Source organism: Lampetra planeri, chromosome 5 (genome assembly GCF_965212315.1).
Source record: "Lampetra planeri chromosome 5, kcLamPlan1.2.h2, whole genome shotgun sequence".
Lineage (NCBI taxonomy): Eukaryota > Metazoa > Chordata > Hyperoartia > Petromyzontiformes > Petromyzontidae > Lampetra > Lampetra planeri.
Window position 1 is genome coordinate 7,720,503 of NC_136111.1, and position 26,672 is coordinate 7,747,174.

General features: G+C 46.5%; 1 protein-coding gene across 1 annotated transcript; it reads left to right on the forward strand.

Annotated features, from left to right (window-relative positions):
• The first annotated feature begins 765 nt into the window (after positions 1–765).
• Positions 766–24,683, forward strand: TMEM234 (transmembrane protein 234). The gene is made up of 5 exons (XM_078594294.1): positions 766–844; positions 10,128–10,279; positions 15,419–15,485; positions 15,976–16,068; positions 17,144–24,683. The coding sequence occupies exons 1-5, from the start codon at positions 832–834 to the stop codon at positions 17,266–17,268; spliced, it is 450 nt and encodes a 149-aa protein (XP_078450420.1). The 5' UTR covers positions 766–831; the 3' UTR covers positions 17,269–24,683.
• The last annotated feature ends 1,989 nt before the right edge of the window (positions 24,684–26,672 follow it).

A 26,672-nucleotide genomic window follows, 5' to 3' on the forward strand; every position in this document is an offset into this window, starting at 1 on the left:
ACATAGGATGGGCTTTATTTATTTATTTATTCCAATAATGTCTAATAGTGTATTGTATTACATTGCTCTGTTTTTAAATCCTTTATATTAAGTTCACTTGCTTGCTTGCTTGTGTGTTTACGGCCGTGCAAATCTTTCGGTCGTTTTTTAACCCACTTCCCGTGATCCAATCGAGCTGACATTTTGCACACTGACTCGTTGTGCGTGACAATGTATTTTCGTGAAAAAAGAATTTCCACAATTTTACACCTTTTAGGATTTTTTTTTTAATTTAATTACCAATTGCTGAATGGTGGCAGACAATCATCTGACCCATAGGTGGCAGCCATCTCAAGCCAGAGGACGAGAGGACTCTAGCCGCCCGTTTCAAAGACCAATGTGGGCTGGGTTGTGGCCCATTGAACACGCATATAAAGGATTTATAGTGAAAAACTTTGTTTTTACGGGTTAATTTTTTTTTGTTTCACTGTATGCAATGGCAGAGCTTATGGATGAATAAAGTACAACCATAACCACAATCATATAAACAGAAATATTTTTATAGCAATATATGGGGGGGGGACATTCTGAGCATATTTGAATATTGGGGGGGGGGGGATGTACCCCCCCCCCAAATATATAATATTATAATTAGCGCCTTGTTGTAATCCATCGCTATGTGAACAATGCACCTCTCCACGTGGGCACACACAGAGAGAGGGAGGGTGGGGGGCGTGGCCACGAGGCCGGCTGAGTGTCGTGGGGGTGGGGGGAGGAGGAGGAGGAGTTAAAGGGCGGAATGGCAGCAGGGTGAGCGCAGACCGGAATGAGACGTGCGTCGACTGAGCACTCATGCCTGCGAAAGGTGAGGATTTGAACGTCGGCGGCAGTGTTGGTGTTGTTGCCGGGGGGGAGGGGTGTTAAAGCCCCCAGTCGAAAATGTTACACGAGTCGTCGCCACGTGTACTGTCGAGTGTGTTGTGTGGTTAGCGCTACGAATCCGACGGTCACCCGGGTTCGATTCCCACCCCCTCGTGTGCTGTGCCGGCCTTCATAGGTGCTGCTCGCTAACAGCACTTGCCCCCGACACTCTGTTACAGGCTACACGGGGGATCTTTGTTTTGTGTGTGTATGTGGGGGAGCGGTGGCGCAGTGGTTAGCGCGCTGCGCTACGAGACCGCACGGCCACCGGTGATTGTCTGAACCGGTCCCGGGCGCTTCCCCCCTCTAGGTCGACTCGGCCTCAAATGAGTACCCGGTGCGGTGTGTAGTAAACGTCGCCACTGGGGAGACAAAGGCGGCCGGGCGTGGTGCTGGCCACTCACCCCCGTCTTGTGCCACAGTGCCGGTCTTAATAGGTGCTCGCTAACAGCACTTGCCCCAACAGACTGGTAAGGCTATACGGGGGATCTTTGTCTTTGTATCTGTTTATGTGTGTATGTCTGTGTATCTGTGTGTCTCTATGTGTGTCTGTGTGTCTCTATGTGTGTGTGTCTGTGTGTCTCTGTCTCTATGTGTGTGTCTGTGTCTCTATGTGTATGTCTGTCTCTATGTGTGTGTCTCTGTCTCTATGTGTGTGTCTGTGTGTCTCTACGTGTGTCTGTGTGTCTCTCTCTCTCTGTCTCTATGTGTGTCTGTCTGTGTATGTATGTGTGTCTCTATGTCTCTTTGTGTGTGTCTGTGTATGTGTCTGTGTGTGTCTGTGTATGTATGTATATGTCTTGTGTATGTGTCTGTGTGTCTCTATGTGTGTGTCTGTGTGTGTCTGTGTATGTATGTATATGTCTTGTGTATGTGTCTGTGTGTGTCTGTGTGTGTCTGTGTATGTATGTATATGTCTTGTGTATGTGTCTGTGTGTCTCTATGTGTGTGTCTGTGTGTCTCTATGTGTGTGTATGTATGTGTCTGTGTGTCTCTATGTGTGTGTGTGTATGTGTTTGTGTGTGTCTGTGTGTGTCTGTGTGTCTCTATGTGTGTGTCTCTGTGTGTCTCTGTGTGTGTGTATGCGTCTGTGTGTGTCTATGTGTGTGTCTGTGTGTCTCTATGTGTGTGTCTGTGTATGTATGTGTGTATGTGTCTCTATGTGTGTGCAGCGATTAGCGCGTTGTGCTGCGAACCCGGCGTTTCCCGAGTTCGATTCCCGCTCACGGCCAACACCAGTGACGATTATCTGAACCGGTCCTGGGCCTCCCCTAGGTCGACTCAGCCTGAAAGGAGTTTCTGGTTGCGGTGTGTAAAAACATCGTCTCTAGGGAGACAAATCTCGGCCGGGCGTCGTGCTGGCCACCCATCCCATCGTGTGACATTCCAATCTTCAAAGGTGCTCGTTCACAGCACTTGCCCCAACGTTCTGTTAAGGCTATACCGGGGATATTTGTTTTTGTCTTTGTATATAGCCCGTCGTAAATCTACTGGTTGATGAGAGCCCTGCTCCCCCACAATGTGTGTGTGTGTGGCTCTGTAGGGTTTTGGTTGACCATACTTCACCACGCTGGTCAGAGCGAGGCTGGGTGAAGGCGGATTTTTATAAAGACTGCTCGCAGCGAAGTAGAGAACGACATTTGGATTTAGCTGCACCACTGCATCTGCTGGGAATGTCGCCTGGCATCGTCCCACTACGACCATTCTATTCTTGAGTGCGTGGCAGGCAGACAGTATGTTCAGGAATTAAATTTCGACCAATGTCGAGGGTCTTTCAGCCACGACGAGAGAGGGCTTCGGGGAGAAGGGAGTTCGTGTCGTTTTGCTGCTGCTCCTCCACCACCGTTGAAGGAGGGCGAGACCAGAGGTCGCAAACGGGTTTTATTTCCTTACCCGTACCCGGCCGCACCAGGGTCGCAAACGGGTACCCGTACCCGGCTGGGTACGGGTAGCCGGGTATCGGGTAGGGTATCGGGTACCCGATTGCGACCTCTGGGCGAGACTCATTCGTTTTTTTCTGATGACCCAGTTTCTAAATTGGCATATGAATAGTTTAAACGGCCATATGAATCGTAGCTATTTGGACACATAGACAAACAAACCCGTTACTACCAAAAAAAAAACATTCAATTACTAAATCAAGTTATTTATATTAGAAGAAAAATTATTTGAAAAATATATATCCAAAGCTGTTTACTCTGGGCTGTTAGATAACACTGTTGTGCAATGATGATCGTTAATCGGAGCTCGACTACCAAAGCTTACCGAGATGGAATGAGACCGGACGCATTAACGGGTGATTTTGTCTTCGGCGACCGCTACGATTGCTGAAGTTACAGGAATTGTGTTCGAAAAATGTCACACCGTGGCCTTAAAAGGACATTTTTTTAATACGCGACGTTTCGGGAAAGGGTCCTTCTTAAGCACAAGAGAGTCCATCGGTTAAGACGCTGGATTAAACGAGTTGGAGACGAGCAGTTTGACCACCAGAGGGCCTGATTCCGGTTAAATGACAAATGTTTCTTGACGAACCTTTTTTAAAATTTCATATGAACGGTCAAATGTAGATGTAGTCATACAATTTTGATTATTAAAGGCTTTGTTAAAGTGCAGTCTCCCAACTTGTATCTACTCTATTTCTTAGGTGCCTCAACTTTATACGGAGAAACCATAGGATTGCCCAAAACATCAACCATTATATGTTTCCTTGTAAAATGTTTCAGTTTGGTGTTCTCACATCTTAACACCTGTTTTGTTTACAGAAAAAAGTGGAAAACCTATTCTCATATTTTGGTACTGGCAAAGGAGGTCCCATGATAGTATATATGTTATTCCCTTTTAAGGCGACAGTATTATTGACGAATGTGTTGAGTTTTTATTTAACATGTCTGCCCCAATGCCAACACAGCATCGCCAAATCGTTATCGAGATTAAGTGTGTTCTGTCAGATCTGTTTCACTCAGACCTCGCATAGCCTGTGCTATTTACAACTAGCGGTTGAAATATTTTCTAAGTACTGCAATTCATGGATTTTACAAGTAACAGTAATTTCTTGAGCCGTGCCCTTGAGATGTGTTACGCATTTAATATGCCGCTTATTACCCAATGACGCGCCCCCCCAATAACCCACCATCCGATTAGCAGGGTTGGCTATGTACGGCGCGAAAGAAGTTTAACGTACATACATACATGACCAGCGTGGTGAAGTAGGTTCAAATAACGCGCACAGGTGTGGGGGAGGCCCCTCATCCTGCACTATTACTGCATATGGCAATACGTTCAGGAGCTAAATTCTCAATGGTCCAGGTCTACTAGCCACGAAATGGCTCCTGACAGCTACAGAAGGACCGTCTGTATTTTGTATAAACATTGTATGCCCCAGGTGTGGAAAGCCACCGTTGCTAGGTGGTTGCCCAATGGAATGAATATCCCCTGCCATGGGAAAGTGGGATTTCTACCACTGGTACTGTGGCAGAGCACTGTAATAAAAACAAAAATGAGAAATATTGGCAGTAAAAAATTGTTATCTTATGATTTGTATTTATAGAGCGTCTTTGCTCAAGGTGCTTGACATGGTTTACAAAACAACATCATAAAATAATTATTTAGATGGCAAGGGTGTGCCACGGTGGAGGAATTGTTGACCGCGATAAGAGGGTACTTGGGGGACATGAACGGGTAGGGGAGGGACGAGAAGAACTGGAGCGGCGAGGGGAGGAAAGAGAATGGGCAATAGAGAAGAGGTGAGGCTTTAAGAGAGGAACAGAAAAAGGTTAAGCAGGGGAAGAGAGAGGCAACCTAATGTGGGGGCAAGGCCATGGAGAGATTTGAAGGCTACCGTCAGGTTTTTTTTAAACAAGACAGTTGTCGTATTTATAGGCTCGTTGAGCTCATAATCTCACCAGAGTCTATAAAATTAGTACCAACTCTGGGGAAGTCTGGTCATGTCATGAAAATGTAGAATTTTCGCGTCCAGCTCAGAGCTGCGGAGGGAAACTCATCGTGAAGTCAGGCAGGGATGTCGGCACAGGGATTACAGTCATGATCTGGTTACAAGTTGTAATCCCAAGCAAGGTGAACTTCGGCATTATTATTATCATCATCATCATCATCTCTATAATGATTACGGTCATGATTGTAACAATGATGATTATGGTAGTCATTATGTAAATGATAAAAAATTTTATTGAGATGACCTTATCGATAATGGGCAATTGATCGCTGGATGAAGGCCTGCCCACACTTTGTTGTTCATAAGGAGTTGTTTATCCATACTTCACAATTCTGGTCCGCGCAGGTCGGTGAAGGGGGATGGAGAGCCAGGACCGGTTTGGATATCGGCCACTACTTAGGTTAGCCGTGGCTGCCAATCAAAATTCATGTCGCCGGATTCGGAGCAGAGTACTGAACCGCTCTATAAATGTGTTAGTTACAACGTGCGTCACGTGTAACCTCGCATTTTTTTTTTAAATTACAGCACATGATACTTTGTCAATTATGACACTTCCACATTGTTGGCGTTGCGTTACGGTTTTATTCGTATGCAAATAAATGCACGCTGCAATAAACCATGAACCTTCCGTAATTCACAGCAGTGTTTTGCAACAGGTTTGCGCGTGCCAATTCGCAGACGTGCAGCGGTATTTTGGAAATCGTAGTTTAGGGCCATATTAAGTTTCATTGGAACCCAAGGTTGTTATACTTTTATGGGGGAGGGCTCTCTCTCTACTCCTTCACTTGGCTGGTTTGCCGCCACCCATGCCCGATGCTAACCACTCCGTAGTGTGTGTGTGTATATTTTTTACCTTGGTTATTTCAGCTCTGGTTTTAAAAATGCGACGTACGACTTGCAGAGGTGTTTTTGAACCGTACAGCTAAAAACTCTCGTCATCGGCCACTATCAATCTATTGCTAGATGAAGGCCTCCCCAAAGCCTCTCTCGTGGTTCTGAAGTGCAACAACACCTGCACACAATTGTATTTTGTCATTGCAATCTTTCCGTTGGACATCCTCTCGAGCATGTTGCTTCCGATGGCCGCCACTCCGTTGATGTTTTTTCGACCACCAGACAATGTTCTTCACCTGTTCGTGTTGACTAAATCTTAACAGTTAAAGCTTTGCGATTGTAAAAAAAAGGGCAGCTGGATAAGTGGGTGGGGCTCTACTTATCAGATTGATTTGGCAGTTTTAAACCAAGGTCTGCCTGCGAGACTTGGACGTCAAAAAGACTGCCTCGAAATGCATTACTACAGAAGGATCCAGTATCCAACGTAGAAGTGAGAAAAAAGTAGCACATACAAGAAGACCTGATGTTGCAGGCAGTGATGAGAAGGAAACCGGAACTATTTGAACACGCATGTCGGACCGAGAACAACAGGAAAATTGAAAGTGTGTTGTTCGGAAAAATGGAAAGAACTGGAAAGAGAGGAAGACCTAACAGAGAATGGCTCGCAAACATAAGCTCTTGGTGTCAGAAAGATGTGGCACTAAACACCATTGGTACCTCATTTGCCAGTAAAATATATGATAATTGGTTCTTTACCCTTTTATCTGGCAACAAAACTGACACCTTTTTTACGAGGAGTCATGTTTGCATAGACCACAATACCTGCAGCCATAATGCAAACAGATAGAAGGGTAAAAAAACAATTATCATATTTTTTACTGGCAAATGAGGTTCCAATGGTGTAAATGCTTACCCCGAGCTCTCATACTCTGATGGTGCATTGTCTTTGAGTTGTGCGCCTTTTGGCGTCATCTGGTGCAACCCATGTGAGACTAGGCTCTAAGGAAAGCTGTCTCGGGTGTGGACCAATCAACTTCAAGGATAGTGCATACATTATCAGAGTTATGTTTTTTGTTTGAATTATGACTGCAGGTATTGTGGTCTATGCAAACATGACTCCTCGTAAAAAAGGTGTCAGTTTTGTTGCCAGATAAAAGGGTAAAGAACCAATTATCGATGTGGCACTACTTGAGCATATTGGCACAAGACAGAGAGGAAAATTGAATCGAATGACGCAATGTGCAGTGGATACCTGCGGACTCTCTGCCGATGGATCATGATGATGATGAAGTCGAGGTCCAGGGAGCTAAGCTAATGTTGATACCACCACACGGGGACCAGACAGGGGCAGGGGCGAGGCGAGGGTGATGAAGTTTTGTGTTTATACGTTGCATCAATTTCCCCCAATTTTTTGTTCACTGCACAAGTGAGCCATGAGCCCCAACGCGTTCGTTGCACGTGATGGTGGCAGCAGGACAGCTCGGGCAGTAAGGAAAAAAAACATCTAGCGTCTTCTGAGCCCTGCTGGGCTGGCTTGGTTGTGGTTGTGCAGTGCAGAAGAGGTGCAAGTCTTTTTGTTTGGAATGCAAATTAAGCTGTGTACAGAGCTATCCACCCATATCCCTCTTCCTCCTTGATGTGTTCTGTGTCTACATGGAAAGCCCAGTGTGTAACTAGGGAGGTGGGGTGGGAGATTTCAAAGGAATGAAGACTAAAATGTCCATGCTGTTGTCAAAAAATTTCATTTGCTAAACCTGAGCAATGTGCCTCAACCTGGTCTGCTGAGTGTGTCTTTATAGACCTGCTCATACCTCGTCTAGAATGTGTAGAAAGACACGTGTAAACAAAACTGTCGTCAGACTTGTTGAAGTGGCCATTCCTGCTTTTTTTTTATGTATGTATGTTGAACATTTTACATTTTAAATAAATCACAAATCACGGCCGAATCAAATACCGAATGCACCAGTGGAAAATAAACGGCGACCCTCTGTGCAATCGTGGCTATGAACACCAAACCGAGATTTGCAGAGTTTTAGCATTGCCCCAAATATACCGTTTACAGGCGGTGTATTTGCAATGCACCCGCTGTCATAGACGCGTCAATGGCTAAATCAAAATTCTATATTCTATAACGAGCCTGGATAAAACAGGTCAAGCAGGAAAAGGTGCAATCTGGAAGCAGTTCAGTTCCCTTCAACCGTGCAAGTGCTCGCCATGATTACATCGACACTTTTAGCAAGTGAGACCTGAAATTACATATTGTGCAACGTGTTTGGTTCGGAGACGCCAATTGACCGTTTCATTGGTTATCTTTCCGCCGTACACCACGTGCTTCGGGTGCAATCGCCACGTGCGGTGCAGCGTGTTGGCACCTCGTACGCCATATAGTTGGCGTCGGCGAGGAGAAGGGTACACGTGACGCAGGAGTAACTCGGAGGTTTGAACCCTAAACCGCACGTGCGTGTCAGGCCATGCCCAGACGGCAGTTTGCAAAAAGCCTTGGACGACGTTCTTCTTGAGATCTATACAAGCTGCTACGGTTAAGCACGCTCAATCGTAGGCAACTGGCTGTATGTTATATTAATACAACTACTTATTAATTTTCTTTTGGTCTTTCGGTAAAGTCCCGTAGATAGTTTAAATTTCGATTTAAAGCTTTCGTGACTGCAGGGATTCACCTTCTTGGTTCTTTCGGTAAAGTCACGTAGAAGGGAAATAATAAAATAATAAAAATACAACATAATATTATGTTTTATTTTTATTACGTAGATAGGTTCAAAGAAAGTAACAAAATAACAATTTTCTTTGAACCTATCAACGTGACTTTACTGAAAGACCAAAAGAATATGAATTCCTGCAGTCACGAAAGCTTTAAGTCAAGATTTACATATTAATTTATTCATTGGACTTAAAGAAAGCTTAATTAATCCAACTAATTGGCTAATGGGAATAAAGATACGTATGGTTACATTTGATATTGAGGTTGATGTTAATCATTGAATGCACAAAATAGTGGTGGCAATTATAGGAGTGAAACGCTTGCACGCTCCATTTCCATCAGCAAGGGGATTGGAGGAGCAGTGTGATGTTTTGTGTGGTTTGGTCTGATGCCGTGGTCATTCATTGCAGAGATACAAACGCTGCCTGTAAGAGCGCTTCAGACACGTAAAGTGTTGCCATCACAGTGAACCGCTCGTGTCACCGCTACGTGAATTCGTCATTCGGCCGTCTCGATCGGGCAGCCGCATGATGGGGAAAGGGGACATGAACGCAGCCGCAGCGTGACCTCGTGACCGTCCCGCGAAGGAGTTTCTTAGCTGGCCCGTTCTCCTTCACGAGTCGTTTTCGATCGCGCGAGGAAATGGACGGGGTTTGGCAGACAACGCCGCGCGCAGGGATTTGGAATGTGCTCGTAATAGACTGCAGTGGAATGTGGACACTGGACACTGGTTGGCACAAGGGGAACTTCCTCGCTCCGCTTTGCTGATGATAATGACGACGTAATAGCGCTGTGAACCTGGCGAGATTTGGTTTGCTTTTCAGCAACGGCTAACATTGGGAGTGGTGTGTGGTTCTGTCCCGCATAGACAAGTTGCTCATCTCATAAATAATATATCGGAGTCACGTAGGGCAAGTAACTTAAGTCCCACTGAATAATGGATACGTCCGTGTGCGTCCGAGGGTTAATATTACCTGCTGTGACACGTGGATCCGAAACATGGACTGTGGCGAGGACAATGAAACAAAAGCTGAAAAGAGCACTAAGAAGCAGTGAGAGGAGCAAACGCACGTTGGAGAGTTCACGTTTACTTTGCAAAAAGTGAGTGGCGCAGTACACATCCAGAGAATGGATAGTGACTGGTGGTTGAGACGAACGATTGATTGTCAGCCAAAGAACGGCACACGCCCGAGACGGGCCACCGTAGAGATAAAGCGACGACATCGGCACACGTGCAGGAGTTGTGTGGATCATTGCATAGCGAGACCGTGAGAGTTGGTGACAGCTTGAGCAAGGTCTTCATTCAGCAGTCGATCAAAGTCAAGATGTCGGCATGGCCAAACCCATTGATGCCACCACAGCTCGCCAATGCTTTCTACCCTCCCACAGATTCTGCAGCTGCTGTGCAGTAGATCCGCGACCTCTTAAGATCCGCCCTGACAGTATGATCCCACCATCTGGTCTTAGGTCTGCCCATTGGTCATCGGACTCGTGGAGATCATTCCAACGTCTGTTTCGGTAACCGGCCCCTCTTCCGTCTTGCACCGCAGGCAGACAGATCATAGCCATTGATCTGGACATCTGTGAAAACTACTGGGACACATCCGTGAAAAAGAGCTTCATAGCTCATGGAATTTCTCCAGGATAAATAAAAATTCTGATTCTGATGGGTGTGCATGTGTGCGTGCGTGCGCGTGTGTGTGTGTGTGGTCGTGGTGCTAGCGGGCGTGCTGTGGCTCACGGCCGTTGCGCTGCTGTGGGGCGGCACCAATCCGCTGTTGAAGCGCGGAGCCAAGGGCGTGGAGACGGTACGCGGACGCGGACGCCTTCGCCAGCTCTTCGCCGAGCTCTGCTTCCTCGTCTCCAACCCCCGCGTGAGCACGGAACATGGGAGGACACGTGAGGACACGGGTGCTGACGCATCTGTCTGGCAAACGCGACACCGCCAGCGCAAAGCAAACGGGCCACTGAAGGCCATTGCTGCCATGGGTGGGGCGGCGGGCAGCATTGTCACGTGATTAACTGCCACCGCTGTCTCCTCTGCGCAGGAATAGTTTTAAATAATGTGAAGATTTAAACAAATTTGCAAACGTCTCTCGATACTTCAAAGAAGTTTCATCGGAGCTAATTGAAGTTGTCCTGAATATCCGTGAAAGAGGGCTTTATAGGTCATCGGGTTCCTCCAGTATGAATACAGATCTGATTCTGGTAAAAAAATATTGCAAATTGTTTAAGACCAAGGTTAAAGAAGTGTGCTCTTTTAGGTACAGAGATACGTATACATCTTCTATATGACACACACTTGGTCTGTTGAGATCTTTTGCTCTCTTGCTTAAATGCTATTTTCCAATCCAGCACCTGGCGGTGATCCATGTTCAAACTTTTCCTGTCCAGTGGAACTCCTAAGCCTCTCAACGTATACACTAAACTGGAACAATCTCGGGTTATCATTGTTCATTTTTCCTAACGACGATGATGATAACCTTCACGACCCCACTTCTATCAATGGGACCTTTTTGCCAGTATCCAAGATGATGAAGAGAAAAATTGTAATAGGTTTTACCCTTTCGGGCAATAAAACAGGTGTTAAGATGTTCAAACACCAAATACCGATGGTGTGCATTGTTTATTCTTAGGTGCTTATCACGGACACTTACAGCAATGCAAGACTTCACTCTGATCCTGCTCTTTGTGTAAATTCAATCAACCTGTGGGTCGTAATTTTGGGACCCCCAAATGTAAAACAATTGGCTTTTTTTGTTCACCCAGTTGTGAGCTTAGACTTGAATTACAGCAAATTTTTGCCAAATTTTAGCATTTCTAGGCTTTCTGGAATGACATATTTGACGTGAGGTGGTCAAGCCACGTTCAGCCCTCCGTTTAAAACCCACCACCAATAGTCGTCGTTTCCAAGTACCCACCTTGTAGGTGGCAACATCGTCGAGCGGATAACGCCCCCTGCAAAGGCCACCCTAACATTCTGAAAAATAGCGCAAGCCGCACCTCGGTTGCGTTCTCCGAGCGGCCATTGTGTAAAAAAATGGTGACGGGCAAACGCTTAAAACGAGTGAGTCACACAGCTGTAAAGTGTTTTTTAACTCTCAGATTGCTCAGGTGATTTATTTACAGTTTCCTTGAGTGACGGGCAGACCCCCACAAATTAACCGTCTGTGTCTTGGAGACGATTTCCCATTGGCAGCTGCTGCAATGAGTATGCGAGCATGTGGCGGCCTTTCCAAAGGTCTCCGCTCAATACGCCAAATCGGTTGGGCAAACCTCTCCTTTGGTGGGGCCTGAGCTACCGGTGACCATTGCACTCAACACCGTGTCAAACGAGGACATCCGTGAAAAATAAATTCTGATTCGTACAAACGTAACGACGACTTGACACACTTTCTCTTGAGATGGCACTTTATTGAAGACACGTTCACCTGACATCAGGCAGAGACCCCCCACTGCAACAGCCCCGAGTCTCCCGCGCATCTTCCCCTTTTATACCAACCCAGGCCACGCCGCCCTTCCCGAACCTTTTTACTGACTCTGGACGTTCGCTCCAACCCGCAGACTCCACCGTCCTCTTCCGTCACCTTTTATTCTCACTTCTTGATCATTCCCGTCGCCACCAATTCCTTCGAACTCACAACTGATACCCCTGTCATTACCTTGGCTACAGCATGCATGCATGCATACATGTCACTGTTTTGCACCCTTTTTTTTGGATCGAATAATTATCGAGGCATTTCATTGCCGTGTGAACATTCAGCAAAATGCGTTTACGCTAGTTTCGTTCCAACAACTCATCCCGCGTCCACGCTATCTTGTGGGCAATACAATCCGTTTTTGGGAGCTCCTCTCTTCTCTCGTGCTGCGAAGGGTGCAAAGGTGCGGTGCATTTGCTTGCGGTCTCTGCGATACGCCAACTCGCAGTTGTGCATATTGCTCTTCGGATTGTTTTTAATCCAGGCAGCCACTTTGTGCTTTGACCGGATTTTCCAGTGGAGCGAGGCTAATGGTCTCGGCCGCTGGTCACCAATGAACTGTACGAACAAACACACACACACGCACAAAAAGGTCACATATACATTTTGTTCTGAGCTTAATTTTGTTCAATTGTAGCTCTGAGAATTCCCAAAAAAAAGTTCTCGATTCACCCTGTCGTGGCGACGACAAACGTTGCCGTCGGTGGCAGAGCAGGTGGGAAAGGGCACCCCGTGCCGTCCCTCGAGTGTGGGGTATATATCTTTGGATATTTCCATGTCTGTAGGCGATTTAATTTTCAAACAAGGGGAGGGAGGGGTAAGAGGATGGGTGGGGGGAGGAAATTGTGCTGCACTTCGAGAGTTCCGAATAAATTCTTCACATTGTGATGCTGATGCCGATAGCACAAACCACAAACAATGAGGGAGGGGGGGGGGAGACTAACAAAAAAAATAGCGATGTAAAAATAAAGAACTCGTATCACTACCTGTGGTTGTGATTTGTATGCATTGTTTGTGATGCACTTACGTGAACCCGGCAGCCAATCGAGTGGGCCACTACTTTAATCAAAATGCGCATCTATACATTTGGAATTTAAACACGGAACAATTCATCGACTTGCCGAGGTGGTGAATTGTTGTGCACCGTAATAAGCTTTTCGACCGTTTTAGGTCAACTACCATAGTGGCGAGGATGAGCTGTCGGGCGCACACACAGAATCTGGGGTCGAACTCGCGAGATTATACACCCATAATAGAATTTTTTTGGGTTAGATCGCGTAAATATATAAATGTGTCGTTAAACCCGCCACCACCCGATACAGCCAACTAGTAAGGGTTGTCACGTAAACAGAACGTGCCAATTCGTCACTCGTACAGCACTAACCGGTGTGTTGGAGAGCCAAGCCACAACATTACAATCGGAGTAATTGCAACTAGCTTCATCAGGCGACAGCCATATTTGTGGAGAAGTCCACCTGTCTCGTTCATTAAATAGAGGCGTAGATGCGATGACAACGCCGGTGCGCTCTTGTGCGCAAGAAAACCTGTGTTATGGATGACATTGGTCGCGTAAGCCTACGTGTTAAACTGAGATTATACACGCACGCTACGCATCTACCAAGCGAACGTGGGACGGGTATCGACTTATGGATGATGACCGATGAAGCGAATGGACGATATCATCCCAATGTTACGGACGAAGCGAGACGGAGGCACATTCGGAGTGACGAAGTTGAACTGTACAGGGTAACTTGAGGGTAGTGTAAATGGGGGTGCAGCCAGGCAAAGTTAAGGACCGGCTAAGCATGTGTGCAAACACTTTTTTTTTTAACAGACTGGTAGAGCAAATGTGCAAACACCCAATACACAGTCCTCGACGTAGGAACACCAGCACTTACGAACCAGCTTCCGTTAATTTTTTTTTTTAAACATTGATTTGAAACGCGAACTCGAAATTGCAAACCGATCCGCGGAACTGTTTTGTTCAGCGCAGCGATCCGCCACGAGATGCAATAAGTCGGCCTCACGCGGGGTGCGAGTCTTTGCGCGCGCATCAAAGGCTGAAGAGTGTAAAACATTTACCCATGAAGGCCAGTAACCCATCTGCAGGCACACCTGTTAAAATAAGATGTCTCGTGTGTGGCCACGTGGCCTTTCCTGGTTAAAAGCAAACGCCATAACTGCTGCTGCAGCCATGTTGACCGACGTGCCCGAATGTGTTGAACTCATTCGAACAAAACGAACGGTTAAGTAAATATGTCGAAACATTTCCTTCCTCCCGCGCTCCTTAGCCGGTGCTAAAACACAGAAGCAGATCCGTGGGCGCGGGCAGGTGGCAGTTAAAATGCCACCGAACGCGTTGCACAACTCCTGTGCGGGAATTGTGAGATCTGGAAAAAAAATAGGAAATTCTTGCTAGAAGGTTACTTCAAACCCACGAAGTTAAATGGTCACATGACAGTAAGTGGTCAGCTGCGAAATTGCTGGGGGCTGAAGCCACACCTCCCATAAACACGGTCGGCTTCGTACGGGACAGAGTTTGCCGAATTCGATTCGGCCATTCTTCTACTCTCTTGCATAACGCCATCGCGATGTGCCACCACAGTTTCTGCAAGATTTCGCCACCGTTATCGTCATCATCAGCCATGACGTATCCATCGATAGATACGGGCGGCGGTGGCTATGCACATGGCCTATAATCGAGCACTGTGAAGGCAGCAGCGAGGGGTCGGTGGATCATCGCACCAGATGTTGTGAAACTCTCTTGCTGTCGGCATCGTGCCCTACCAAGGCTTGCTAGAAGGTGGTGCAGTAATTGGACTAATAACCATCTGTTTCCATCTGTGCGGTGATCGAGCGTTTCCCCCTCGCGCACGTGGGTTATCTCCGGGTACTTTTGTTTCCTCCCGCTTATAAACTCATAATTTGGCTGAAAACCCCTTGAAATAAAAGCCCAATACAGGATCCTCCTGAAAGTAAGTCCTGTTACTCAATGTGGGTTTCCTGGATAAATAAATAAGTAAATGATACTGCCATCATAGATGAAGGCCTCCCAAAGCGTGTCACTGCCCCTCAGTCTTGCGGTTCTGCGGTCCACGAAGGATGCCAGGACAATTGCATCCTTCCTGTCAAATATTCCCAACGTACTTACTTGCAAGTGCAATTCTAGCGTAAACGCGATAGGATAATGGAGTAAAATTTGACTGCTGGATTTTACCAGATCTAATTTGATTCGACTGCCCCACTATCGAGTATTTCACTTGGTACATTCACAATCGTTTGCTTTGACTAGCACACTTTACATTTAGAATGTTTTTATTTGGGTTCTACTGTTAATTATGTTTGCACCTCCTTTTGCGGTTCTTCACTTCTTTCAAATATCTGGTTCAGGGCCCCCCCCCTAACATCTGTCGCAGATATGAGAACTTGATAGATCTGTATCGATGAATGTGTGATGTTGGTGGTGGCGATGATGGTGATGATGGTGTAGATGCTGACCTCATGGTGGATGTTGTGTATTGCATCTCTCAACAGTACATGGTCCCGTTTGTCCTGAACCAGAGTGGCTCCTTGCTGTATTACTTCACCCTCGGCTCAGCGGGTGAGTCGCGCCTGGACATCGCTTTAGCCGGGGCGGAGCAAGTTGTTATTAAAGGAAGGCCGGACCTGAAGAGAAAAAAATATAAATATGATATATAATTTCGATTTAAAGCTTTCTTGACTGCAGGGATTCATCTTCTTGGTTCTTTCGGTAAAGTCACGGAGAATGGAAATAATAAAATAATAAAAATAAAACATTATAAGAAACGTCGTGAGAATGATTTTATTATGTTTTATTTTATTATTTTATTATTTCCATTCTACGTGACTTTACCGAAAGAACCAAGAAGATGATATATCATTTTTTTTTTTTACATAACTGATGCTACCATGCGGATTAAAAGTCACGCTCACGTGCTTAAACAAGTAGAAACTCACAACGGTACAGCACGTACGCGTATTAACGTGTACGAATTTTGGAACACGGTTTGCCGTATATGAATTGGTGGCTGCCCGTGGTTGCTTTGCCTTGATGGGCCACCTCCCCACAGACCTGTCCGTGGCCGTGCCCTTGACCAACTCGCTGACGTTCGTCTTCACGCTCATTACGGGCAAGCTCCTGGGAGAAAACATCGGAGGGACGCGTGAGTGCACTCCACTGCGCACTGCCTGACGGGGCGTCACTGAATTCACACGACCTCCAGCGGAGGCGGAGGAGGCGGTGGAGGCGGTGGAGGGAACCCAGTAATAACAACTTTGGTGACGCCACATTTGTCGTTTTTAAAAAATATATAAAGGGTTTTAACATAGGTTAATTTTGATTTTGTCTCGTACGTGATATCCACGAATCGCACAATGAATCGCAATCACAATGCGTTGTGCGTTTCACGGACTGCATTGCACCATCCCCCCCCCCCCCCATCTGCTTATGGGAGACGTAAAAATAATTGACGAATTTTTTTTTTTACTCAAATCCACAAAAAACACACGCACCACAGTTATTTTCGGGTGAGATAAAAAAAAGGTTGCAACCAAAAGCAGCCGCTCTTCTTTTGTGAATGCTACCGAATTTACCAGACTGCTCGCCCACTCCGTATAAACGAGAGCCCATCGTCACCCCAACGTTCTCAGCTCACTCCACTGGCTTCCAATCCCATCTCGGATCACTTCAACGTGGCACTCGTGGTCTTTTAGGTCCTCCACGGACTTGCCCCGCGACCTACCTCTCCCCTCTCATCTCACTCTGATCCACTCCACGCGCCCTCCAAAATCTCCCCACTCATCTCACTCTGATCCACTCTACGCGCCCTTCAAAATATCCCCACTCATCTCACTCTGCTCCTGTCCACGCACTCTCCACTCCAACCATCAAGGCGCCTGTTGAAGCCGTACGTCGGTGGACCTTTAACTCGGTGAGAGGTCGCTCGTTCTCCTCTCGCTACCCAAATTGTCCGAAACTCTCCACACCCCCGGCCATTCACGCCGTGAATTCCCTACCCTTGTTTCAAGTCCAAGCTCAAGACCTTCCTAATTTTTACTACGGCCCTATGACCAACTGCCTGCCTGCCTCCTTTCTAAAAACAAATGGACACACACTGCCGGGACGCCGTCACATTCGGACGCTATATAATTCCAAATGTATTTGCATTGGTGGTGTGGCGTGCTGTGGCGTGATGTGCCGTGGCATGGCGTTTGGATCCCCCCCCCCCTCGCCCACAGGGGCTCTGCTGGGGATGCTGCTGATGGGGGTCGGGCTCACGCTGTGCGTGGCGAGCAACGCGTGGCGCGAGGAGACGACCGCACGCGCCTCCGACGTCAACGCCGCCGCCGTCGACCCCGAGTGAGGTCGTCGGCTCCGAGAGGAGGCTGGCTCCTTCCCGAACGCCGCTCCTCCGTCCGGTCGACGCCGCTTGCACATCGGTGGCGACGCTCGGAGGGGGCGTGGGGGGAAACGTCGTCGGAAGAGTTTGTGTGGAAGTAGCGATGATGCAAAATGATCGCTCGCGATTGGTTGGCGGCGTGGGGGAGTGGGGGGGTAACCCGCACATTCCAAGGGGCCGGATCCAGCCCACGACTTAATTTCTGTACGGCCCCAGTGGCCACACGACTGTTGAGTCAAACGAAATGTTTTCGACTTGGCAATGGTGCGTTTGATTTTAAATGCTCAGTCATTTGTCCCCGCACAAGAGGCCTCTTGCGGCAGAGTGGCTGAGTGGGGGGGGTGTTTGTGTGTGTGTGTGCGTGTTCCTTCACGCGTTGTTGGTCTCCAAAGTTATTTGAGGGTCCTATTTGACTCGCAGAAAGAAAAAGGTTACCCCACACCCCTTGACGTGGGTGATCAATGGCCGTGTGTAGTCCGAATGGGGACTGTGTTAAACAGTGTTGTAGACCATGTGCAACTGAAAAAGAAAGGGATGTTGATTTAGTTAATCGGTGTAAATATGCTGTATAATATAAAACTTGTTGTTACACTTGGATTTATGATGTGTTTTCGGAGCTGTGCCACAACACTATTGAATGTCCATTCACAGAGCAGTGCATCGCCCTGTGCCAAGAGAGAATGGCTCTGAATGGTGCCTTCAGGATTACTCTTTAGATCACTACAACGCAAATCGTATTCGCCGTGGGTGGCACACTCTTACGCCCTACGAAGAGCTATCGTCGTGCAATGAAGAATACTTTTTTATTCTGAAAGTTGAGAGATTTCAGATCTGTCGAAACGTGGACTCAAACCCAGGTCCTCTGTGGTGTGCAGGGCTCTGCGTCACTGATATGGCCACTGCGAACCTTTATCCGGGTGGCCGTCCAACCACCTGGATGAGGTTGGCCGCATAGGATCCGTCTTTCGCAGCGAACAAACTTCCTGAACAAGGCAACCTTCTTCATGGGTGCCGAGGCACGTGAAGCCCGTTCGATGCGTGTTCGAGTCGTAACGCGGCGTGTTGGCGTTTGGCACGGGTTACCGTTCGCGCTCGCATTACAGGTCACTTCGTCACGATAACGTTGCGAACTTGGTACGAACGGGGAGCGGTGGATGGAGAGGGGGGGGGGGTGCAACGTTTTACAAAAGGGAACGTACGATTGCACAAGAGGGTAATTGCTGAAAGAGCCGCCGTTGGCTGCAGTTGTACTTTTACCAAGCTTGGCACGATTTGTTTTTGTTGTTGCAATGCTGCTAACTGTACACGGCCTGTGCGTCGTTCACCTGTTGACCTCCATTTTGGGAAGTACCCCCCCACCGCCACCCCTCCGAATAACGCCTCCGGGGGCTGCACGGCCAGAAATAGGTGCAGCGCTTGACAAAAAAAGCAACCGGCGAGGCTCACGTGTGTACCGCGTTTACCAAAACCGGAGCGATTGTGCAATTATGAGCCCATCCCCCTTTCGTGCGAGGGTGCTCGTTCCGCTCTTTAAGTTGTGATCGTGACGCATGGATAACGAGTTGCATAGTTTCACGGATCGTTGTGGTTCAAGAATGAAAACCACGTGATAATTCTTGCCCGTATCAACGGGCAACCCAGCAGCATTCGTTTTTAATGGGACCCCCAGCCACCAACCTTGACTTCTGGAACTCTGAATGTCAAACGTGGCCCAAGGTGTTACGCCTGCTCTGTCGCCATGCTGCCCGGAACATTGTTTTTTGTCCAAAAGGACCCTTCGTCTCGTCGATCCAGATTGAATGAGATTTGCTTAGCAGGAGTCTATCACCGTGTTTTATTTGTTTTCAGTAGGAGTGTGCGTGTTTTGTTTTATTTTCTTTTTTAAAAAAAGTGTTACGAAATTTATCTTTTGTAAAGTGACTCGGACGCCCTTGCAAATCTGGCGCTTGAAAACAAACACACCATTCCACGCCTCATTCTCGTAACTTTGACTACAATGCGTGTGCATGTGTATTTACGTGTGGGTATGTGTATGCGTGTGCACAAGGAGTTTAAGGCAGGTTAAGTAACCGGGGCCTGTTTCATATATTTGAGGGGGGGATGGGGCAAAAAAAACCCAGTGCCAATATTTAGCAGAAGATTAGCATCATCTTACAAAAACAGCGCACGGGGTTTAGCCGGGCTCTCGGATGCGTGTGCCCCGCGTCTTGTTCTCAGCGTGGTGGTGTCCGACGTTTCGATTCGCGTTGCTGGGAGCTGCTTCGGCAACTTTTTAGCCCCCAAAGTGCTGGGGGAGCGGCGTTCAGTTCCCGGAGAAGCTCGCTGGCACGTATAGCCAAACGCACCCCTCCCCCCTCGCTCGGACGTCTTGCCGGGATGACCAGGAAACGCATCGGAGAGCTGTACCGCACGGAGACCTGTGCAGTAGTGATGCAATGCTCAAGATTGGCAACAACAAAAAAGACACCGAAGAGTTTTCTTGCACATCGGTGGCATTTTAACCTTCGTAGCGTTATCGACCGCGAGAACCTACACGCTCGTAGACGTTTGTCTTTTATCTGCCAAAAATCAGCAATAAGCGGTCCTTTCCGCCAATTTGTGAACCTTTGCCCGTCGATGATTTGGCGAAGGAAATATTTGATGTCGCCCGTGTGGATTCCTCGGCCCAGAAACTTTGGTCGAGGGGCAACACTCAAGTTTGCTGGGGCGGTCGGTCTTTGCAAGGCTTATGATGTCGATGTAGAGCAACAGCAATAGTTTCACATCGAGGCAGTAGCGTAGCTCGTACGGGGGCAGGCAGGGGGGGTACTGTGACCCCCTTGTGGCCAATGCTATGAGTTGGAGGGGGGGGGCCCGGGGGGCCCTTGACAGCCACCATAAGATGTTTTCAACAACGGTGCAAAAGAACACCACGCTTATTTAAAACGCGGTTTAAATATATATTTTTCAATGAAAATGCTTTCATTTACGTTCCACGCTTTATTTTCATTAAATTAGAGCGGTAACGTTGGGCGACTGTGCGAGACTAATCAAAATATTGGGGCCCCCCCCCCCGACCGATTGCCGCACCCCCCCCCCCAGCTGCCAATGTCCTTACTACGCCACTGCGATTGCGATGGTTGAGCCAAGTGATTGTGTCAGGAGTCGGGGAGTTGGTTGCATCGCTGCGACGATGCCTCCCCTTTGGTATTTGTGAACCGAGCGTCGAGTTGTTGTTTATACGCTCAGTGGTGCGCTCCGGGTGACCGCGGCCGCGCGGCGGAAAGCTCAGAATGTTCCATTTGTGCGTCAAGTTGTCCGCATCTTGCCGGTTGGTTAAGGAGTCCCAGGAATGTGCGGTAGGTAAATGTTGAGAAACTCATTATTTTTTTCCATTTAAAGCTTTCGTGACTGCAGGGATTCATCATAAAATAATTTTTTTTTTTCCCTTCTACGTGACTTTACCGAAAGAACCAAGAAGATGAAACTCACGATGACGATTTTTTTTTAACTCTCGATATGGTTGGTCTGAAACGTGGCCGCGTGCGCGTTATCGACGCCGCGTGGCGGTGATGTCACGTGACATGCAAGGCGTCGTGAGAGGACCGAGCCCAGAGGTCAAGATGACAGCCTTTTTCCTTTCGTAATCGCCTTTGGCATGTATTATCATTCTTACAGTGGAGGAGACCGTTCCAGAGTTTCGCGAATCGCAGACATTCGTCAGCTTCAAAAGAATCTTCCAAATCCACCTCCCATCTTAAAGCCCCCTTGTCTTAAGTCTAGATTTGAAGCTTTCGTGACTGCAAGGATTCATATTCTTAGGTTTTTTCGGTAAAGTCACGTACGTACTAGGTGGCGGAGACCGTGTCTTACGCCAAAGTGTGGATGGCTTGAGAGGCTTGAAAAGGCGAAATCTCTGATGAAGTTGACGATGCTGGACGGCGACCTCGGGTTTTTTTGTGATCGGCGCAAATGACACGGATGTTGTCGTCATAGCAACGTGTTTCGCCTTCTCTGAAGGAGCTAGGCCTCGATACGCTACGAGTCGCTTTTGGTCAATGTTCCAACGAATGCTTGTTTTGAACCGAGACCAACGCAATTTCTACAAAGCTTTTCGCTCGGAGATATATAAATGCATCTACAGTGTACGTATCGTATTCACCAGATTATAAGATGCTCCGGAGTGTAAAACGCACCCAAAAATGTGCGCTGTGTCAATAGAGTAAACGAATAAAGTAAAGAAGAAGAAAGTGAAACAAAAACTGATAAGAACGCCTACCAGATGATAAGACGCAAGCCTAACTTCTGCTTGAGGATGCAGGGAATGTAAGTGCATTTGATACTACGGGAGACTACGATACATCTCGCATTTGCAAAATATGTACAGACACCGAGGGTGGTAGATGTGCATCCCTGCAATTACTTGCTCGCTCCACTGCTGGCTGACGAGAGGGAACTCTGGAGAGGTACTCCAGATAGCTGATGGGGAAGTGGTTCTCAGCCTTTTGTTGGCTACTTGTGTTGTACCCCGTTGTTGCATTTTAGTTCTCAACCGAGTAACCCCGCCCCCCCCCTTGCCAGCCCTAACATGGTTCTGAGAAATTAAATGTATGAATAATGAACATCACTATTTTAACCGATTGTCCCATTTTTGTGAGATAATCGTGACCAGCTGGTAGCCGCAAGCGAATATAGCAACAAAATAAGTTAACACGTAGGCTTTCGCGACCAATATCATCCATAAAGAGGGTTTTTTTTTTTTTTGGGGGGGGGGGTTAAATCGCGTAAATATATAAATGTGGCTGCATTAATGACACGCACATTTACGCGATCTGACCCAAAAAAAAAAACCTCGAACAAAAATCAACGGACGCTCTGCGTATGCGTGCCCGTGATGTGTTCACGATCGCTGGCGATTCTTGGAAACCCCCGTTGTTTGCGATCAATGAGTTTTATAAAAGTCGTTTTACATCGTTCGATGTTACCCATATGGATTTGAAATGTATCGTAGTAACTTTAAATGGGCACATTCGTCGCGTTATTACACTAACAAAACATTCTTTTTTTTTGTTTCTGGGTAGTAAGTGCTATTTCCTAATGGCTTATGCCTCAAAAGTACAGAAAATGGCTATTCCCACAAGCTTTGCTTTTGTGACCAGGACAGTGATATTTTGAAATGTACATATTTTCAATGAGAAAACGTGGTGTGAATTTGGGTCATTCCTTCACGTTAAGTCCTGGTCACAAAAGCAAAGTTTGTGGGGAATAATAGCCATTTTCTATACTTTTGAGGCATGAGCAATTTAAAAAATAACACTTCGTACCCGGGAACAAAAATTGTGTTACGTAGTGAATTATTCACCGACGACTCTCGCACATGGTATAATTTCGCACGTTTTACTTTTTAATAAGTCACTTCGCGTACCCCGCTGGGACATTGCCACGCCCCGCCCCGCCCCAGGGGTCACCGCGTACCCCCTCCCGGTTGAGAACCTCTGACCCCTAGGGTGGGATGTCTTCGGCCTTGTTTCTTGCACGATGAAGTGCGGCGAGAAGACGTTTCAAACGCAACGTCTGGGTTCCTTGGAGAGCCACGGTACGCTGAAATTCTCGGCACGGCATCGTCGGGATTCATTTCCACGCCTGATGGCTACTAAAATGGACCGTCGCAAATGTTCTGGAAACGAATCGAGGCTCGGCGGCTCTCGCTCTACGAATAACGAATTGCTGGTAAAACCGTGTGTTTTTTTGAAGTGCAAAGTCTTATCGGGTGCACAAAACTCGCTTTGTCAAAAGAGCCTTTGTCTGGCTTGAGAGCTCTCCTCACCGGTTTATACGAGTAAAGAAAAAAGTAACCCGTAAAAACAAAGTTTTTCACTATAAATCCTTTATATGCGTGGCATCGGTTTTATTTTATTATTCATTTCTGTTTTTCTTGCGTAAGAGTTTCATTTTTATCACATTGGTATTTTAAATTAAATATGAATTTTTTTTTTCCTAAAAAGTGGAAAATTTTGGAAAACATTTTTTCACGAAAATAAATTGTCACGCACAACGAGTCTGTGTGCAAAATGTCAGCTCGATTGGATCACGGGAAGTGGGTTAAAAAACGACCGAAAGATTTGCACGGTCGTAAGTGCGCAAGCAAGCAAGCAAGTGAACTTAATAAAAAGGATTAAAAAAAAAAGAACTCAACCGAGAGCCGATTCGCTTACATGTTTAAGTAGCAACAGCATTGCCCAAGCGGTTCGTGCGTCAACCCGGCCACGGCTTAACATCAGTGGCGAGCGATTATTTATTAAAAGAAAGCATTTTTTCAATTGTATGTCACCAGGTAAGGCCCACTGAGCTATGCGGCACTCTTTCAGAAGCGACCTGGCCACGCGCAATGATAGCTCAACGAAGTGGCTTATCGCGTGGAAATGTATCGCTGCCAAATGCTCTGCACGCGCGTTTCTAAATCTGAAGCGGGTCCTGCCCTCGCCTCTTAGCTTCAAAACCAATTTCTTTAGAACCGCTTTTTTTTTGGTCTTCGTTTGTCGTCGTTCACCCCCGATGACCACGTTTTGGCCACGTAAGGTGCGAAAGAAGTTTAACGTGCAGTACCACCACATACAACAACCGGCATGAAGTATTGTAAAGTTGCCCCCGTGACCGACAATGGTGGGAGGGAGCTCCTCCAGCCCGCTGTGGGTTGAGCTCGCGTGGAAGTTACGTTTCATTAACATTTTTATCGTCATTTTCTCCGAATTTTCGTTAATATTTTTAAAGGCCGGCAGTCTCGAGGTCTTCCTGTTGAGTTTTCCCGCTCCTCAGGAAGGTGCCCGCGTTTGGAATGTTTTACCGAATTCCTTCGTCGCCTGATAGTGCAGTAGAGTACCTGGGGGGGAAATAGACAGAAGATCTATTTGAGTGATTTGGTTACATTTCCTAGACTTTGCACTCCTAATCGTGTTTTTGTATTGCTTGTTGTTGTTGTAACATTCTGACCAGCTCCTACTGGACTTTTGTGAAAACGAGCTTTGTAGCTCGTCGGGTTCCTTCAGTATAAATAATGTTGTGGAGCACGCAGAGAGGATATCCACACACGTGTCGTGCACGGGAATGGGTGTCCTCGTGATTGGTACTGTCAAAGGGTTTAACGCTGCACGACTTAACCGTTGTTTTGTTCTCAACTTTTAACTTGTATACTTTGTTAACTGTATCGAGAAAAAAGAACATGATTAAATTTGTAAAAAAAAATGTAACACTCGGTGTGATTAAACAAACGTTGAGACGTTTAAGAAGTGTAAGCTAAAAAAGTGTAACTTGCAATATTTAAGAACTGTTTTTTTCTCAATGTGTGATAATGTTGGTTTGGTTGTTATGTTTTCCGTATCATTAAAGACAACGTGCTCGTTTCCGTGACTTCCCGCCTCTCGATCACTGCGCCTTATTCCAATCTATCGATGAGACCTTTTTGGCAGTATCAGAAATGATGAGAAATAAGAATAGGTTTTACCTTTTACGGCAATAAAACAGCTGTGTTTAGAGGTTCAAACACCAAAGAGAAGCAGTTCCAGCCATCACATTAGGGGTGAGTTAATTAAATGTGTGAGCAAATATAACAGGCTAATTTTAAGTTGATAATTTTGTATGGCCCGCGAATGATGTTATAAATATCCAAATGGCCCTTGGCAGATAAAAAGGTTCCCCACCCCTCTGCTAGAGCCTCGTCTCAAACAGTGTTAGATCAGAGGACGACAGTACAAGTGTCAAAATATAAGAATAGGTGTTACCGTTTTGGCAATAAAACAGTTGTGTTAAGAGGTTCAAACACCAACCTTCTGCAAGGCATCAAGTCTACATTAACCGCTTGTGGCAAAACAAACTGATAATGATATTTGCGTTGTACTTGACACTGATTGGCCGACACGAGAGACGTCCTTCTTAGTGGTCTTGTCTCACTGCCAGTGTTATTCCAATCTCATCATGGGACCTCCCTTGCCAGTATCAAAATATAAGAATTGGTTATAAAGATAAAACATAAAATAATTCTCACGACGTTTCGGCCACAACGCAAGCAGCCGTCCTCAGGTGAAGAAGCTTGGTGGTGTTTCATTCTTCACCTGAGGACGGCTGCTTGCGTTGTGGCCGAAACGTCGTGAGAATTATTTTATTATGTTTTATTTGTATTATTTTATTACGTCCCTTCTACGTGACTTTACCGAAAGAACCAAGAAGATGCCAGGACATTGTCAGGACATTGGGAGCTCGGGGTGAGCAGCTCCATCACGGGACCTTCCTTGCCAGTGTCAAAACAAAACGGATGTGTTACGATGTTAAAACACCAAACTGAACCATTTTGCAAGGAATCATGTCTGCATTAACCACGTATAAGTGTGGTGAACATGCAAACAAAGGGTAGAACCTAGTCTTCTATTCTTATATTATTCCAATCTGTCCAGTGCACTTCAGAAGGCCCTCGTCATTGGGAGGTGAACATTCTTCACGTGTCACCAACGCGTCCACCCCCATTTGTTGACCCCTTTCTCTTCATGCCCACGTTTCTGTATTCATTCAAACATCATCTTCCTCTTGTGTGTACGTCGAACTTTTTTCGCACCGTACCTACGTAGCCAACCGCGCTCAGCGGAGGTGCTCGGGAAGGACAGCAAACGAAAAAACAGAAAAAAAGCAGTTCTAAAGAAATGAGTTTTCAACAAGAACTCACTTGACGAAAGACAGACAAATTTACCATTCCCTAATATCCAAGTCACGCTACTGTAGCATGGTGCAACATGCCTGTTTACGTTGTTAATATTATAAGATTGATATAATATTTTTCGATTTAAAGCTTTCGTGACTGCAGGGATTAATCTTCTTGGTTCTTTCGGTAAAGTCACGTAGAAGGGAAATAATAAAATAATAAAAATAAAACATAATAAAATAATTCTCACGACGTTTCGGCCACAACACAAGCAGCCGTCATCAGGTGAAGACCAGATCTGTCAGGGAGACAGCGTCTGAATGAAACACCACCACGCTTGGAGTGTATATTTAAGCTGGGTTGGAGGTGGAAGAGCGCCTTGACAAAAGAATTTGCATATCAATATGAATTTAGCATATTTATGGGAAATGCAGATATGTGATTAGTACTATTTCACAAGTAGTACTAATCACATATCTGCATTTCCCATAAATATGCCAAATTCCTCTTAAAAATCTCGGGCAGCGGGGTGACTGCCAGCTGTGAGTTATTGCACGTATTACATGTGCTCGCGTGCAAACACATGAAGGTCGCTGCGTTTAACGTCGGGTGGCAACAATGCTCGCGTGACATTACAATCCATAGCGAATATGCATTACACTCTTCCACGTCGCATTCGTACCGAGGGCGTGTGCCCGCA

Excerpts from the sequence above, each read along its gene's own strand:
- TMEM234 (XM_078594294.1), top strand. Across the intron at positions 10,280-15,418 it reads TCCTCGTCTCCAACCCCCGC|TACATGGTCCCGTTTGTCCT; the intron begins GTGAGCACGGAA and ends ATCTCTCAACAG. Across the intron at positions 15,486-15,975 it reads CTTCACCCTCGGCTCAGCGG|ACCTGTCCGTGGCCGTGCCC; the intron begins GTGAGTCGCGCC and ends ACCTCCCCACAG.